Source organism: Echinops telfairi, unplaced genomic scaffold, assembly GCF_000313985.2.
Source record: "Echinops telfairi isolate 266 unplaced genomic scaffold, ASM31398v2 ScPeMD7_3533;HRSCAF=4204_0, whole genome shotgun sequence".
NCBI lineage: Eukaryota > Metazoa > Chordata > Mammalia > Afrosoricida > Tenrecidae > Echinops > Echinops telfairi.
The window spans coordinates 34,949,025-34,965,969 of NW_022107431.1; the positions used below are offsets into that span (position 1 = coordinate 34,949,025).

Genomic DNA, 16,945 nt, shown 5'->3' on the forward strand with positions numbered 1-16,945 from the left:
CGCCGGGCCCCACTTTCCTCCTAGACACGGGGAGCTTCAGCGATGTCAGTCTCTTAAGTTTTCTTCCCGAAAACATCATTCTAGCAAATGATGGCTCTGAGTTAAAATGTGTTATAGGCAGCCTTGATATTGGGAACACCACGTTTAGAATATGCATTGTTAAGGCTTTTGTTTTCCACAAAGAAGGCCTTCTTATCAGCAAAGTAAAGTAGGTTTTTAGGGGAGGCTGTGAAACCCCGTTTATCCGAAATATGGCTGAACACAAGTTCTACTGGTTCCTAACCTAAGTCCCGAATTTGAGGACAAAGGGGATGAAGGGAAGGGGAAAGCGTGTCTTCCAGAAACACGGGGTGCCAGGCTAGGCCTCAACACATGGTGTGCTCTTGGCAACCACCCACTTCCCCTTCTGCATCCTGTACTACCTGAGCCTCCCTCCCCACGGTTCCCTGGGGACCTGTAGCCCCGTGGCAGCGCCTTCCTGAGCTCACCTCCACCTCTTCCAGCAAACTCCTCCCCTCAAAGGTGGTAAGTGTCTACAACTTCTCTCCCATCACACAGTTCTTCATTTCCTCTGTGCCAATGTTTTCATTCTTGAACTCTTATCAAGGTTTTTATTTTTAGGTTAAGAGGATGTGTAATGGAGGAAACAAAGACCATGTGTTTTTCTCCCGTGACCTACAACGTCTGCATCCCCAGATGGTCCTAACTCCTATCCAAGCCCCTTCTCCCCTCTCACGATGGCTCTTCCATGGGATCAAGAGCTGGGGTGCAGCAGGGCTGCTTCTGACTGCCTGTGCAACCATGACCACTCAGAGGGTATCTGTCCCGTGCACTGGCATGGCAATCCACTGTCCCTCCCAGATACAAGTGAAAACCAAGTGTGCTCCACTGAACGGTGTACAGAGACCGTATTCCCCGGAAGGGTGGTGTTAAGAGCTTTGACATCCGAGCCTTGTTGGTTTTCAGAACTAAGGCCTTGAGAGGCTCTAGAAAGTTGATCCACAGAAGGTTCCAACCCAATAAATGTGTCCTTTCTCCATCAGAACAGACGACACACTTCAGAAACACACTACAATAATACTTGGTGGCTGCCTGCCGAATTTAGCCCCAGTCTCAAAAAACATCCTTACTTGGACTTCCACAGCCTTCATTGTGTCCCAGAATCATTGATGTCTTCTCTTGGTGTCTGCCAGTGCTTGCCAAAAGCCTTTAAGATGGGTGGCAGACAAATTGAAAACCCAAGAATATAATACGAATTTCACACTTCATAGAGGGCTATTTACCTGTTCCTTTTACTTTACTAAACCTGCAGTTAACAAAACCTCGCCTGCCCAGTTTTAACATTAGAGGGGAAAAAAACAGCTCTCAGCAGCGTATTCTGTTCTGAAAATAGGAGGAGTCGCCATCCCTTGTCTCCATGTGAAGTCAAATATGCAAAGCAAAAGATCCAAGGGTGTCCGTACATGCAGGCAGGATTTCTACCCGCTGTTCTGCTGAGAGCCAGGGCCTCTCGCAGAGCGACAATAGAAAGGGCTGGTGCCTCCTTACTATAGAGGCCTTATCCCTTGATTGCTTCAGCTTCTGGAAAGGAAAACACCATCAGTTTCCTTTAGTCACTTTGGGCACGCTTGTCAATAAGAGAGAAGCTAGCCTAATTAAAAATCAACCCATACCATAAAGCTAATTAATATGTTTCAAAATCTTAGTTTTAGAATTTTTATCGCATATGTGCTAGTAATGTCTCTCAATTTGGTCATTTAGTCATAATAGATTTATTTATTTATTTAATTTATTTTAGCCCTTTAAAATCCCCAGCATGCCGCTGTGGGGTCAACACTGAATTTCTCAGCACCTGAGGAAAAGAGCCTATTCAACCCTCGCTCCCACATGTACTCATTGCATAGCGCCTTTCTCCACCTCCACCTGGCACAGGCCCGGCACATATGCCCCTTCACTGTCATCCTTGTATCAGAGTCTCCGTTATGCTCGCTCTTTCAGGCGATAGATAGCACATTCTATTGTGCGTTACAGTGTTTGTGAACTTGTGAGTCTTAGAGAAGATTGTAAGCTCCTTGAGAACAAAAACTCTCTCTTAATGATCTTCAGATCATCTTCATATCTCCCCCAGCAGCAACTGGCAGATACTTTGCACAGAGCCAGGCCAGCCACTTGGTAAATGTGTATTGAAATGGAGCGACATTAGCATCTGCCTGGGTCCTCCCTGCTGACTCCGTGACCTTATAGGACAGGGTAGAGCTGCCCCTGTGAGGTTCTGAGATCGATTCTTCATGAGAGTGAAAGGGCCCATCGTTGTCCCTGGCGACAGCTGGTGATTTCAAACTTCAGACGTTACGGTTGGCATCCCACCATGTAACCGCTACATCACCAGAGCAATGAAAAACGATGCCGTCTGCAGAGCGGGCTAGTTCACTGGACAAAACTTTTCCATCTTAATTTAGATTCTGTTGATAACTAGTGTTCGAGACTACAGATTGCTTACCAATAAGTTCTAAGTAAATTATTGTTATGCTGAGGAATCGAATGCCAGTTTCATCACTCTCCCCCACGTGTTGGTTTCTTTTCTGTACGGAACAGTGCACATCCACTGGATGACGTGAATTTGCTTTTTAATTCCAGCACTTTATCAAGAACTGCCTCCAGAAATAAAGGAGCGATCCCCTCCTTTGAGCCCCAAGGAGAAAACCAAAACAGAAAAACCGTCTTCAGCTTCTCAAAAGGTAAACGTTCTGGAGGGTCTCAGGTGCATGTGTGCTTGGATGCGGCTCTCTCTGGTCCGGGCTTGCAGTCCTCCGTCTTCATATTATTACTTTTTCATTTGATCCTGACCCCCGCCTAAGGAAGCACATAAGGCAACTGCGGTGGGAGCTGGGTTGCAGCTGAGGAAAGAAGGGGCTGAGAGAGGTGAAGGTGCACCACCCCCTCCCCGACCCTCCCCCGGCCCCCAGACACACCTAAGCGATGGTCGAAAGACCCAAAGTGTATTGCATAATACCCTCGCCCCTGGTCTTGTTAATTTAGCTGTGACACTGATACTGAAGAACCTGCAGTGGGGCAGCAGGTGGGTCAATTTCTGCCTAAAGTCACCAGATCCCACAGAGTAAAGTGTTCCGTCTTCCTGGACCATTTCTCTCGCCTGCTGGTGATATCAGGGGCTTTTACATTAAATATGAGTGAATTATCAACCAAAGAAGGATGTGGTTTTCAGCCCATGCCATCAGGTCCTTTGAGGACATCAGTCCATCTTCTGACATTAACAGTGCTCTCGGTGTGCTGGTAGAGCATGTAATAAGCACTGTGCCATCATATCTATTGCTTTTTAAACTTTTTTTTACTGTGACATTAGCTTTTAGCTTGACTAACCTAGCTTCCTCGTTACTCTACAGACTGACATTGATAGCTTTTTTTTTTTTACAAATGCTGTATTTTGGTAAAGTCTTGAGAGCAGAACCTGTCACACAGCACGCAGCTATCCGGCATGTGCTTACTGAGCTTACTTCTAGGCCAAGCACCCTGCTGCCCGTAGAAACAGCATGAGTAGGCGAGGCACCTGCCCTACCAGTGAGTGCCCCGTCTGCACGTGGGCACGTAGGCAGAAGAACATGGTGAGAACTGTTACCACATCATGCCTGAGCTGAAGCCTCAAGGGACAGCCAAAAAGAAGCGGCCCGGACGAGATGGATTAACACCGTAGCTGCAACCGTGGGCTCAAACGTAAGACCTACAGTGAAGATGGTCCGGGACCTGACAGTGTTTAAGTCTGTGGGTCACTGAGTCACAACTGACTCGGCAGCACCAAGCAACACCACAAGTGCATTGTGAGTTGGGCTACTAACCACAAGGTCAGTAGTTCAAACACACCAGCCTCTTCTGGAGAAAGCTGTGACTGAACTCCTGTGAAGAGCTACAGTCTTGGGAACGCACAGGGGTGCTTCTACTCTGTACTACAGGGTGGCTGTGAACCAGAAGGGACTCACTGGCAGTGAGTTTAGAGTTTGGGGTTTAACTCCTGCCTCAAAGCATTTAACTTCAAACTCACCAGCTGCTCCACAGCTCAGACATGGCAGTCTGGAGATTCCCATCTTGGAACCCTCAAGAGGCGGTTCTCGTCGGTCCTATAAGATCACTAGCAGTTGCAAGTAACTCCAAGGCCGTGGGTTTGGTTGGGTTTGGAGTGAACACACAACTCAGAGTGTGCTTCTGTCCAAAACCGCTCAGCTCCTTTGGCAGGTGATGGAAACAGCCGTGTCAGCACCTTACTGACTCCCTGTGAGGTCGGCCTTGTCTGTCCTCCACCGGATCCATTTGTGGGCCTGTGAATGGGGACCTGGATCTCTGCCTGCTTCCAAGCCTCCCCATTTTGGGCCATGTGACTCCTCCACTTGAGTGGAACTTAGTCACCACAATATCATCTTAGTAGAGACCAGGAATGGCAAACTTTTGAGACCGAAGAGCCAATTCTGACCCTCATGACAATTTTAAAATTATTCGAGAGCCATAAAGATATTTTACAAACCGATGCCATCTGCATTATCTGAATATCTTCACCATTATCTGAGTAAACACCCTGTCACTTTTGTCGGTTTCACTTCAGAACCACACGTGTACTGACAGAGCCGCACATGGCTTGAGAGTTGCAGTTTGCTGGCGCCTGCTATGAACTATAAGTTGGCTTTTTCCCCTTCTTGTTTTCAAACTCATATGACTGCCCCCACCCCCTGGACTGTTCTCCTTGCTCCAAACATAGGTTTATATGCCAACAGACTAGTTCTTCAGATCACCAGCTTGGCCCTTGAAATCTGCCACGGGTCAATCCCACTGCTGCCCAGGCCCTCGTTCTGAGTGATCTCGGAACTTAGAGCCATGTAAAGCAACCCATTTCTGTAAATAAAGTAGGTAAAGCCAGTGGCGTCGCAGAGGGAACAAATCCTTGGAGGTAGGAGTGGATAAAGTTCTCATGGCGGAGACTGGACCTGGATCCACTCTCAAGTGTAATGGCTGGGTTCTTGCGTGGAAGATTATGGAGTGGTCTGCTTTCTGTGAATCCAGGGGTTAGAATAGAATCCTATGCACTTACCTTTTTTCCTCTTAGGGATGAGTTAGACTGTGTTTTACTTTCCTGTGGAGAGAGGAGAGGAAACAGAAAGCTGTACACAGAAGAAAAAAGATGTCCATGAGCGGTGTGAGCACCGGCCCAGGCCGTCACAGTGCCTTCAGTACACACCGAGTCATGAGGCTGACAGCCAGCGCCTTCAGAGCCACGTAACTGAGCTTCCGTAGCACCTGGCATAGTTGCATTGCTTACTTAGTTCCCTTATCAAAATATATATGGTATGATGTGTATCAAGATCCCGCCTTATAAAAATACCACCAATTCTAGCAGATGCTTAATTTCAGAGGTAGTCTTATTTCTTGCCATAATATTTAAGATGTGTTTTTAAAAAACAAAACAACGAGAAGTCGTTTCTGGTCTAGGGCTGGACTTGGGGGAGATCTGAGTTCAAGGATCATAGCTTAGGTAACAGGTCCCTTAGGGATCATCCCTGGAGATTCTAGTCATCCTTCGTTTTACAGATGAGGAAACCAAGATCCACAGAGGCACACTCAGATGGCACTGCTAATTAGGAGAATGGCCTGAATGGGGTTCAGGCCTCCATCTTCCCTAACTGCGACCCGACCCACCCCCCGCCTTCCCACTCCCGAGTGAAAACACACAGCTACTAGGTAGGTAGCCCCCTACATTTTGTGTCACACAGGTTTCTTATATCCTGGTTTTATGTTGGTTTCATTGTATGCTGTCTGTGGAAGTGTTTAGAATTGTATTCTCTACATTCCTTTCTTTTTTAATAAGGAAAGAAACATCAGTAGTTTTCATTCTTTTCCTAATTATTTCTATTCATGTGATAGAATAAGATGTAAAATTATACCTCATCTCAGCTTGGCAGCTGCTGCATCATGTAAGTTCCTCCAAGTGGAACACACCTGCTCTGTGGCTGTGTGTGCCAGGTCCCTTCTAGTGTCGTCTCCTCGGCACGGGGTCAGAGGGTGAGAGAGCAGCATTTGTTGCTGGCTCTCCCAGTGCACAGGGACGAGGTGAGGCTTGAGTTAGCTATTTCCCACAGGAGACCAGAGAGACCCCAAAGAAATCAAATGCCCTGGGGGAGGCGGGGTGAGTAGGAGAATGTTTTCCTCCTCAGCCATTCCAGAACATTTTTCCAAGTATGCTGTAAATTCGCATCTAGCAAAAAAGAGAACGTTGGTACTATCAGCAAGGAAAGAAATTCAGAAGTGTTGAAAGCAGTAATGCTGATAAACTTGGCTTATATTTTGTTTGGATTTTGTATTTTATTCAGGGGGGAGGGGGGTTGTTTTATTTTTTTCTTTTGTTTTTGCTAACCTAAGCATTAACCTACATCATTCATTTGAAGGAAACTATTGTTAAAATCCCTTTTGTTTTATGTTTGATGACGCAGTGGTTATATGTTGGGCTAGAAGTTCAAAACCACCAACTATTCTGAGGGAAGGAGGCTTTTTACTCCCTTAAAGAGTTAAGTCTAAGGAACCCATAGGGGTAGTTCTACCATGTCGTATACACTATGAGTCAGAATCAACTCGATGATAATGAGTTTGGGGTTTGGTTTTTGTTTCTTGGTTAGGTGGGGGCTGGATAAAAGTGATATATTCTATTGTTTAAAATAGTTTAGCCAGTGAAGAATAAAGTGAAAAATAAGGACCCGCTGTCCTAATGTTCATATTCACTCTAACCATGTCTTGCATATCCCACTAAGAACATTCTCCACAGAGAGAAGCGTGGGGGGGGGGCTTAGAGGGGGGTGATGCCATTCATCCTCAAGCGGATTCCACTTCATACATGCCTGTGCTCATGTCTCACCTAGTCTTTGTTTTTATGAACCTACAATCATACTTCATACTCTCCTTTTTCTTCTTTCAGCTTTCATAATACATACTGGACATATTTTATTCAGACAGACAGTTTTATTTTGTAGCAGTTGTGTGGTATTAAAATTTTTTTGTTTTGTTTCCTAATTCTTAAAATTAAGACTGTTGGTGTTGTTCTTGGGTGCCATCAAGTCAGATCCGACCTGTAGGGGTGCTATGCGCAGCAGAAGGAAACGCTGGATGGGCCTGCACCCCCTCATTGTTGTTCATGCTGGAGCCCATTGATACAGCCTCCGTGTCAATCTGTCTCTCTCCCTGAGGACCTTCCTCTTTGTCAACGACCCTCTACTTTACCAAGCAAGTTATATTTCTCCAGGGACTGGTCTTTCCTGACAGTGTGTCCAAAGTGTGTCTGACTAAGTCTTGCCATCCTTGCCGCTAAGGAGCACTCTGGCCTTACTTCTTCCAAGAGAGATGGGTTTGTCCTCTTAGCGGTCCATGGGACATTCAATGTGCTTCTCCAGCGCCACAGTCCAGATGCATCCATTCTTCTTCCGTCCTCCTCATTCAGTGCCCAACTTTCATGTGCATCTGTGGCAATAGAGAATGCCATGGCTGAGGTCAGGTGCACCTTGGTCCTCAGAATAACCTCCTTGCTCTTCAGTGCCTAATGAAGTCTTGTACAGCAGACTTACTTAATTTTAAATTAGGTAAAATTTTAAATTAGGCCTGGTTTGTTTTTGTGTTGTTTTTTTGAGAATGCTATTTTCTTTTCTGCACATTGGAACACAATATAGAGAAGTACCATCTGTAAGTGTTTCAGGAGTGACACAGCACACAGTGCGTTACTGAACAGATGGCAGAAGTATAGTGGTGACTATAGACAAGGGTGCTGGGTTATTTCTGGAAGAGGAGCAAATGACTCATCGGCTCCCCTGGTTGTTGTTGTTGTTGTTGCTTGCATTGGCCCTTCTCTTAAGAACTCACGACATGAACAGATGACTAGGAGTACTGGTGTTCTTGTTCAATGTCATTGTACAAACAGCAGCGTCTCTCTGTGTGAGAAACGTTGTTCACTTATTTTCAGTGTCTTCCTGAGCCTGCAGAGTTAGAGGAGACTGGGTGAAGTACCAGGGCTGCTGTTTAAACCAGAGGGTGCAAGCTTTGTAGTCAGGAACAGCTGTTTTCTCACGTCCAAAACAAAACCAGAACCCAGACCAGCAGAGGGTTCCTCTTCCAGGCGAACACACAGACGCGTTGCCCTGGTGGTTCTGCCCGCTCCTCAGGAAGTCAGCGCGCTGCCTTCACAGTGCCCGCGTGTGTCTCAGTTTGCTGAGTACCTCTTACTCATTTGCCCCCCCCCCCCTCCAAAGTAGACCATCTAGAACTCTAACGGCCTGGGTAATCGTGTTCTGATCACTGTTTTCACAAATCACTTCAGAAAACAGGAGTTGTTCCATTTAGGAGCTTTTGCCAGGATTGCATCTCCAGTACTCTCAACTAGAATCATAATGTGGCTTCATTAGGATGCGTTCCAGCCAGCAGCAGATTTATAACAGCCTGGCGGTCATTTGCAGCATAGCAAAGCAGACGTTTTAAAAATCTAAAGGTTGTTACTGTACACTAGACCGTTGCAGCCAGTCACAATTATTAGAGCTCTCTTCCTATTACTATGAAACATCAACTCATGCCTTAGTCGCCGTGTTTATCCAAGAAAATCTAGTCGGCTTATCCCAAATAGCTCATATAAAATAAATAAATGAATGATTGAGCTAGACTTCACCTTAAAATTTCATCTATTTGAAATTTGCTTTCTTTTCTAAAGAGAAAACTTTCTGAAATGAAAACTGACTTTAACCATATCAGCGGTAGTTATGAAACTGATCTGAAACCTTACCTGATAAATAAGATTAAAATGCCTATTTGTATCTTAGCAAAGACCTGACTAAAAGGGAAGACAGCCCCTATATACATTTCTTCTTTCCTCCTAACTTGTTTCAATAACAAGTATTTTAGGGGAACAAATGATTGGTTTTCTGTTGATGCTGCATTCGTCTTGTACCTCCGGTAAGTGCGCACCAGTCTCGAGTCTAGAGAGATCACATACCCCACCGAACATGGGCTGGAACCCCAGTCGTGGCGGCAAAGCCAGTGTGAGTCACCTCACACCTCCAGAGTTTACTCCCCACAAGAAAGCCCCTAAATGTTCTTGATCGAGGAACTCCAAACGCCTCCGGAGAGTAACAGGAAACCTCCCCCCACCCAGACGGAGCCCATAAGATCTTGACTCTGGTAAACATCTGGTGGTCATTTTGGCTGCTTGGGGACCAGCCTCCACAACCGAATGGGTCCTAGGGGGTGATTGTGTAAATCAGGAGTAAATTAAAGAAATTACAAACAAGACACGCAAGTGTTCACCTCTGCCATGGTGACCAGAGTGAGGGGGATGTAATCTCTCGAGCTTATGTCATCTCGGGCATGCAGGCCACATCACACATACACGTGACGGGAAGGGGCTGTACCGGAGGCTTACATATAACAAGATGGGGACGAGCTAGGGGTATACATGAGGCATACATGTGACAGGAAGGTACACATGTAACAAGATGGGCAGGTTCTGGAGTGAAGATGGTGTCCTAACTTTGAAAAATCGGTGATCCTTATCAGAAGGGAGTGGGCTTTCCTTAGGGTGGGATAGACAATAGGGTCTGATTGCTCTCAATGGCAGGCAGCTTGGCAGCAGGCAGAGTTAACCTTCAAGCTTGTATCCTAGCAACCTTGTGCTCGCAAGCGGCACCTTAAAAATGGCATTATGATGGGGAGGACACTGTGGGGAACAACCTTTACTTAGGAGAATGTGACTGGGATGCATCTCCACTCACGAGGGAGAAGGCCACCCTCCACCAGAAATGCCTCCCAGGCTCCTTCAACATGAGCATAGAGATCTCATGGTTACACTCTCCCCACAGCCGCTTGTCTACCCTGTCACCGTGGCCGCAGCCTTTCATCTCACCCACGTACCTCATCTCCCCTTCAGTAGCATCCCTGGGTAGCGTTTCCAAGAATGTGAATGTTAATGGGAGCAGACAGCCTCCGTTTGCTTCTGCAGAGCAACTGGTGTGTTTGAGCCACTGACCTTGCAGTCAGCTGTTGGGCAAACCCATGCTAGCTCAGGGCACCACCCAGGTTCCTGAAACAACTCTCAGGGGGTCTGGAATTAAGTGGCTGTGAGAGAATTTCCAGTAGTCTCTCCCCAAAAACTAGGATTGACCAATGCGCCATGCCTTTGATGTCTTCCTAAGTCCCATCACCCCAAAAATGTACACAGAATGAGAAAGGGTAAACTCGCTTTCCTGGGACCAACGCACTACTCAGTCAGCTGAGTTGTACCTCTGAGGTCAACCTCTACCACATTACACTGTCTTAGGCAGATCTTCTATTAAAATTTCTGTTTAGAAAAGAGTATAAATTCTCAATTGTTTTAATAAGTTATTCATAAGTTTTTACAACACATTTCTTACTGACTCTTCTGAGGGAGTATCATGTGAAGTGAACATTTTGAACTTTTAGAAAAAGCTATAATAGACATGCCTGAGGCAAGGATTGACAGGAATCCTTGAATTATGAGTAGTGTGCACGGAGCATGGAATGGTGGATGTTGTGATGGGTACAACCGCTGTTCCATGGCCCCTGCTGGCTCACGGGGACTTCTCACCATGGAGATGACAGTGTTTGCTCTTCGGGGACCTATTGTCAAAGGTCAGCCGGTTGCCTTCCTCTAGAAATCTGTTTCATATCTAAAATGTGAAGGGTGTTCTTGGAAGAACTCTCACCAGCCATTCTAAGCTTGCATTGCTTATCAGAAACGGGAAGAACCGGGTATCATCAGTCACCCTGGCCTGTGACTTCACAGTCAGCATGACTCTCTTTAGAAGTTCTAACACCCAAACTCTGCACCCCCCTTGTTTTGCCAAGGACTCTGCTTCAGAGTTCTCACCATTAGCACCTATCGGCATTTTGGAATGGATAAATCTTCGTTATAGGGTGTGTGCTGTGCATTATAGAATGCGTAGCATCCTGCTGCTGGCTGCCAACCACCAGTAGCCACTGTCCCCACTTGTGATCATCAAAACATGTCCCAGACATTGCCAATCTCTCTTGGGAGTCAAAACGACCCCTGAGGACCACTGCCCTATTTTAATGGATAGGAGCATATCTTTTCTTAAAATTGCAATTTATTATATTTTAAAATCCTCTCAGTGAAATTTTGCTTTCATTAGTTCACTCCCTGTAAGTGTTTGACTTAGTAAGTAATGTTGGAATTCGTGATTTCTTAAGAAGAACCATGTAAACACGTATCCATCTGTGTGAAGCTCAAGGCAATGTGTCTATATAAAGTTCATCATCAGTCAATTTAGATGCCTGTCGACTGCTGCTCCTTTCCTTCACGTGAGCAGTTAACTAGCTGATAACCGTGGCAGGACTAGTCTTGCTATTCTTGTTGCTATTACTTAGTAGCCACCATAATATAATCATAATACCTCTGTGATCTTAACTAGTGGTTTCCATTTTACCCCTCTGGGTTCTAATATCCATTGTAATAGCTACAGAGAGCTCCCAAACAATATTCCTGATTAGAGGACTTACTAAGGAAGTTAACAGGTTGAATTGCCGGTGAGAAGTGCTCAGGATAGCTGTTTATCTACACACGTTACAGAGCTCTCCAGTAGATGTGTTTTCGCAACCATGTGTACCAGAAGCTTCTTAAATTCTCCTGTACTAAACCTAGAAGAGAGTGTGGATCGGGCTTCTGAAGAATAGTATCGCTTTCCTAAGGAAGATGCTCTTTGCCCGCCTTATGCCAGCTTCCGGAGTCATGGTCTAGACAGCACTGACATTCCCAGGATCCGTCTAGAAAAGCAGGCCCAGGGCAGCATCACGAAGGCTAGATGGTGCCCTGCCTCCTGTTGCCAGTGCGAGAAGAGTTGGAGATGGGAGAGATGACAGTACCATGTGCTGATTCCTTATAAGCTGTACTCACTAGGTCAGCATCAGACACTCAAGAATCAGTCCTGATCTGGCCTAGCCCCATAAATTGGCAGTTTGATTCCAGCCAGATGAATAGCTCTGAAATGCTAGGAGGCCTCAGAACCATTGGTGTGGGTAACAATCCCAAGGCCCTTGTCCTCCACCAGAATTGCTGATGTTGAGGTGCTGCCAGTTCCTGTCTAGTTCAGAAAGCTTCCTTTGTGCATCCAGGAGTTAGGGAATCCTGCGAAGAAATAGTCTTCCCGCCCCACTAGCGGTACATCTACTTCAACCCTCTTGACCTCTGGATATAAAGTTCCAGTCGACCGATTCTAGAGCGGTGCCCAGACCACTGGAAATAGCCACAGAAAACCAGCGGAGTCACCATTCCACCTCCAGTGCTCCTGCTGGGGACTTTGCATAGCCATATTCTCAATCGATGATTATTATTTGAATTGAGACAGTTTCCAAATACTTGATAATCATGTGTCAGGGATAAGATTGAAGAAGATAGTAACAAAGAACGGGGAAAAGTGATTTGACTGATACACAGAAGCTATGCTGAAGAAACAGTAAAAGTACGCACACCATGAGCTCTTCAAATCACCAAGCTGCTTCTTTGAAAAGCTCCAGAGAGAAGACTGCGGGGAACGCAGTACTGCCAGAACTAAAACCAGCAGGGGCTTGTACAGGTAACCCAAGGCAGAAATTGAGCAAAGATTAAATGACTAAATTCCTGGGAAGGAAGAAGGGAGATGTGGCACCCTGACGTGAACATCTGAACGCATGAGAATATGGTCTGAACTTCTGTTTGCAGCGTGGGAAGCTTGTACCAGTGCAGGGGCCAGTCACACACCTCTGTGCGTTTAGGAAAGATTTACTGAAAACTCCGATCTGCAAGGCAGTTTGGATGACAATTCATGGTTCCCAGTGTGTTTGTAAAACTGCCTTTACTGAGAACTGATGATAGCCAAGGCATCTCAGTGTAAACTCAGGATCTGAGTTCAAGGTGTTAGTTTAAGAGCCATTAGTGTAAGCACAGAGGTGGCACAGTGGTTAAGACAAGCATCTTTCTGCTGACCCAAAGCTCTGCTGTCTTGGAGCAAGATGTGACAGTCTGCTTCCGGAAAGATTCCCGCCTTGAAGACCCTGTGGGGCAGTGCACCTATGCCTTCTCGGATCCCTGTGAGTCACAATCCACTCAGGTGAGGTAGCTTAAAGGTCTGATTGGATCCATGGACTGGAGGAGTGCAAAGAGCACCAGGCTTGTTAACAGGGAAGGAGACGGGGACGGGTTCTGCTGTGGAGTAGCCCCAGCCGCCTGGTCTCTTCCCTGTAGCACTGTCCCTCCTTCCCACCACGCGTCACTTACACACCTTTTACCTGCCTGTTGGAGATTCCTAGCTAAAGAGAAATGAAGTCATGTGGCATACAGGCCCTGAAATCTTATCTGACTCCCAGTTTGTCAACTCTGAATCTCACACGTTTGTTTTTATCAAACTCCCACCCTTCTAAGCTTCCGTATCTCCCCCGTTGTTCCCCATCTTCTAGAACACCAACTTGAAGAGTGGTGCCGCAACCTTTACTTATGTTGTCCCGATACTGGATGGTTTCCTGCTTCTCCCCTAATCTGGAGGTCAGGTTCAGCCGAATGCTCCTTCCTCTCTCTCAGTCTTTCTCGCCAGCCTTCAGTTCCCAATCGAGCCTTTGCCTCGATTCCCCCTGGTCATGACATGTGTCTCATCGCTGGTTATACACGTGCCCTTCCTAGTTAGATAAGAAACCCCCAGAGGGCAGCTTTGTGTCCCCACAGCATCTAGCACGGTGCCTTGCTGCTGGAACAGTGTGTGCCCTCAAGGTTTGTGACAGTGTGTTCTAAGGGGCATAAGTAAGATCAAAAACAGGAGAGATAGCAGGGCACTAAACCCACGTACTGATAAACTGTCCCAGGACATCACAGTCATTTCACACAAACAGCTGTTTGTGCATTAATTCCGTCTGGCTTCTCTCCACTCAACCCTTAGGAAAGGTTCAGATTGATGGGATTTTAGGGGGGTGGGGGTGGTAGAGCAATTATATTGAGGTTTTTAAAAATTGAGTAGCTTTACAAAATTAAATATGGGATAAGATTCTAGTCTTGCCGTAGGCATAGAGATTGGAACCCTAAGACTTACTGTGTAAGGAAGAAAGCTTCCACTCTTTAATTTATGTTGTTGCTGTGTTTGGAAGCGGTTCCTTACGCTAAGAAGAAACAGAAGAAATTCTGTTCTGATCGATGCTGATGCTTTTTGAGTTTAGGGTTGATGGTTTCCTGTTGCTCTCGCTTGTTGCTCTCTTGGACAAGGGCAGGTAAACGGTTGTACAATCTGAGTTAATCCTTGAAGTTGGAATTTCCCGTGTTAGGTACTTTTTCCCCCCAAACACATCTCACCTTAGATTAACTTCCCTGGCGGACGAAAAGCGAGGCATCCCTGGTTCTTTCATTGTTGGATGAAATTGGGTCTCGTACTACAGCTCTTGCCCGCACCATAAGTCGTGTTTGTAAAGATTGATATGTTCCATCCAAAGCCGTATAATGAGCTATAATAACACATAATTCGGATCTAGAAAAAGCACAATAGCCACCTGAAATTTTTATGATAAATAACATAGTGCTTGCTTAAAGATTACTGAGGGCCAGATCTTGCTGAAGGGTGACAATGTTCCTGCAGGAATCTCAGTGTGCAGGAGGAAATCTGAGAAGCGAAACTAGCCCAAGTAGCAGCAACACCAGAAGGTAGTACTCAGCCACTCTAGGGCTAACACGGGGATTGGACTCCTTTTCTCTTCTGTTTTTGTTTAGACGCGTTTAAAGAAGTAGGCCAATGCGGCACGTATTTTTCATTAGTATATAATTCAAAACCTTACCAGTTTCTGTATTTCATATGAATCTCAAATGAATTGTCTCTGACAGTTATTTGCACTCTGTTTTACGGCAGCATTGGGTTGATGTATGAAATACTGTGTCTCACGTCCAATGCCGCTTTCTTCATTATCTGTTGATGTAATCAGAGTTATCGTTTCAAAGTTTGGAGGAAGCACTTAAAACTAGAATTGCTTACTATTTTCTTTTTCTCACAAAGTTGCCATAGATAAAGCAGACATCCATAAAAATATAGAGTGAACTGAAAAGATAATGCAGGAAAAATAAACGTAGAGCTTCAGGAATAGCAGTATTTCTATAGTGTTTGTACAGGAGTCCTTACCGACCCTTAACAATACCTGGAACCCAATATTTCCGATGCTGTGTAATGTTGCATATTATAAACTCTGTATAAATACATAGTATCACATGGTTTCATTTAAAATTAATAGTTATAATTATGTTTTTTTTAATAAAAGTTTTTTAAAGAAAATGTGGTTTAGAGATAGGTATATAAGAAATGTATCTAGTGTTAAAGAATATTTAGACTGTCTGGAGAACTGAACCCTGGTGGCACAGTGGGTTCTGCATTGGGCTGTGAACCAAGAGGCTAACTAGTTCGAAACCACCAGCCACTCCTTGGGAGAAAGAGGAGACTTTCTCCTCCCATGAAGTGTCAACAGTCTTGGGAACACTCAGGGACACTTCTACTCTGCCCCCTAGGGTCACTGTGAATGGGAATGGACTAGCTGGCAGTGAGGTTGCAGAGCTGTTCCCTCGGTCTAAATGGCTCAAGCACATGGGAATGTATGGTGTTCCTGGGCCTTCCTGTTCAGGACAGGTGTACTCGCTCCTCCATCGGGAAGATGGGAGGGTTTCAGCGTCTCAGTAATGGCTGTGCCATCATTGTCACTCCCACTGGTTACTAACTGCTTGTTTTCTCTTTCCACAGCACTCACTGCTGAGGGGCAAGTCCTCGGACTTCAGACTGGGCTCGGAGACCATGACACAGTAAGCAGCTCCTCCTTCTAAACACTGGGCAGTGGCAAATAGTTAGAAGGCCTTAAAGGCAATTTCTCCCTTCTCGTTTGTCAAGAGACATGCCGCACTGTGCATTACATTTTAGAGAAGTGCTTTTCCAGAGAGGTCAGCTGCCGCAAACAAGGAGAATAGTTTAGTGATTAAACTTTTGAGAATGCATATTATGAATTATAAGAAATGACGTTAAATAAAAATAAGATCACCTTGAACTGTAAAGGACCTATTTTGTCAATTATTTTTGTTGGAATAACATTTTTTGAAATATTAAACGTGTTAAAAAATGAAATTATGAAATGTCTCAAAAGAGACATTAAACAAAAAGCCATAATACCCAGAGCTTCATCATGAAATGTTTTTTACAAATGGTTTTGTTTTTGTTGTTAATCTCAGGGGAGTCTTTTTAAAAATATTTTTATTTAGTACTTACTATGTCACTTAGTATATAAATAGAAACTCTTACTTGGACTTCTTGCATCACTCACTAAGCCAGGCCTGCGTCTACGAGCCTGGTCACCTTCGCTTCTGGGCCTCCCACTCCTGCCCTGTCCCGCTGCGTGCACGCCCAGGCACATACATTACCATGTGTGCACAGACATAAGTCCCCATTGTGTTTCCTTCAGGAAATATTTGTTCACATGAACGCTGTTGCAAGCGCTCAGATATCCTGATTCCGCCGACAGTCTGATTTCTAGTGTTGTCCAGTAAACCAGGCAGTCTTTCACAAGACAGCATTCCATTCTTCAGCTAAAAGCCGTACACAGATTTTTAAACGGAATTTAAAAGAGTCACAGAATCATAAGGTAAAGATCCTGGAAGTTCTCCAAGTATCCCCCTCTGTGTCTTACAGTGGAGAAAACTGGGAGAAAACTGAGGAGAAAGACCTTGTGGGGATTGTACGTCACTGAGACCAGGGTCTCCTGACTTCCAGACAGCTAGTTATTTCTCTAACCATAGTCGCTGCTGTGAAAACGACAGGACTGCAGAGAGCCCTGCACGGCTGCAGGGCCTGGTCTCTCCCGTTCTCGTGTCTGATTCTCACAGTCTCTCTGCCAAGAC

General features: G+C 45.4%; 1 protein-coding gene across 4 annotated transcripts in view; it reads left to right on the forward strand.

Moving 5' to 3' along the window:
* The window catches only part of AHI1 (Abelson helper integration site 1), a 198,859-nt gene that overhangs the window by 157,906 nt on the left and 24,008 nt on the right, over positions 1–16,945 (forward strand). For all 4 annotated transcript variants that reach the window (XM_045294511.1, XM_045294513.1, XM_045294514.1 and 1 more), the window contains 2 exons: positions 2,638–2,738; positions 15,801–15,859. In XM_045294511.1, coding sequence (XP_045150446.1) covers positions 2,638–2,738; positions 15,801–15,859 — 160 coding nt within the window. The remainder of the gene's footprint in view (positions 1–2,637; positions 2,739–15,800; positions 15,860–16,945) is intronic.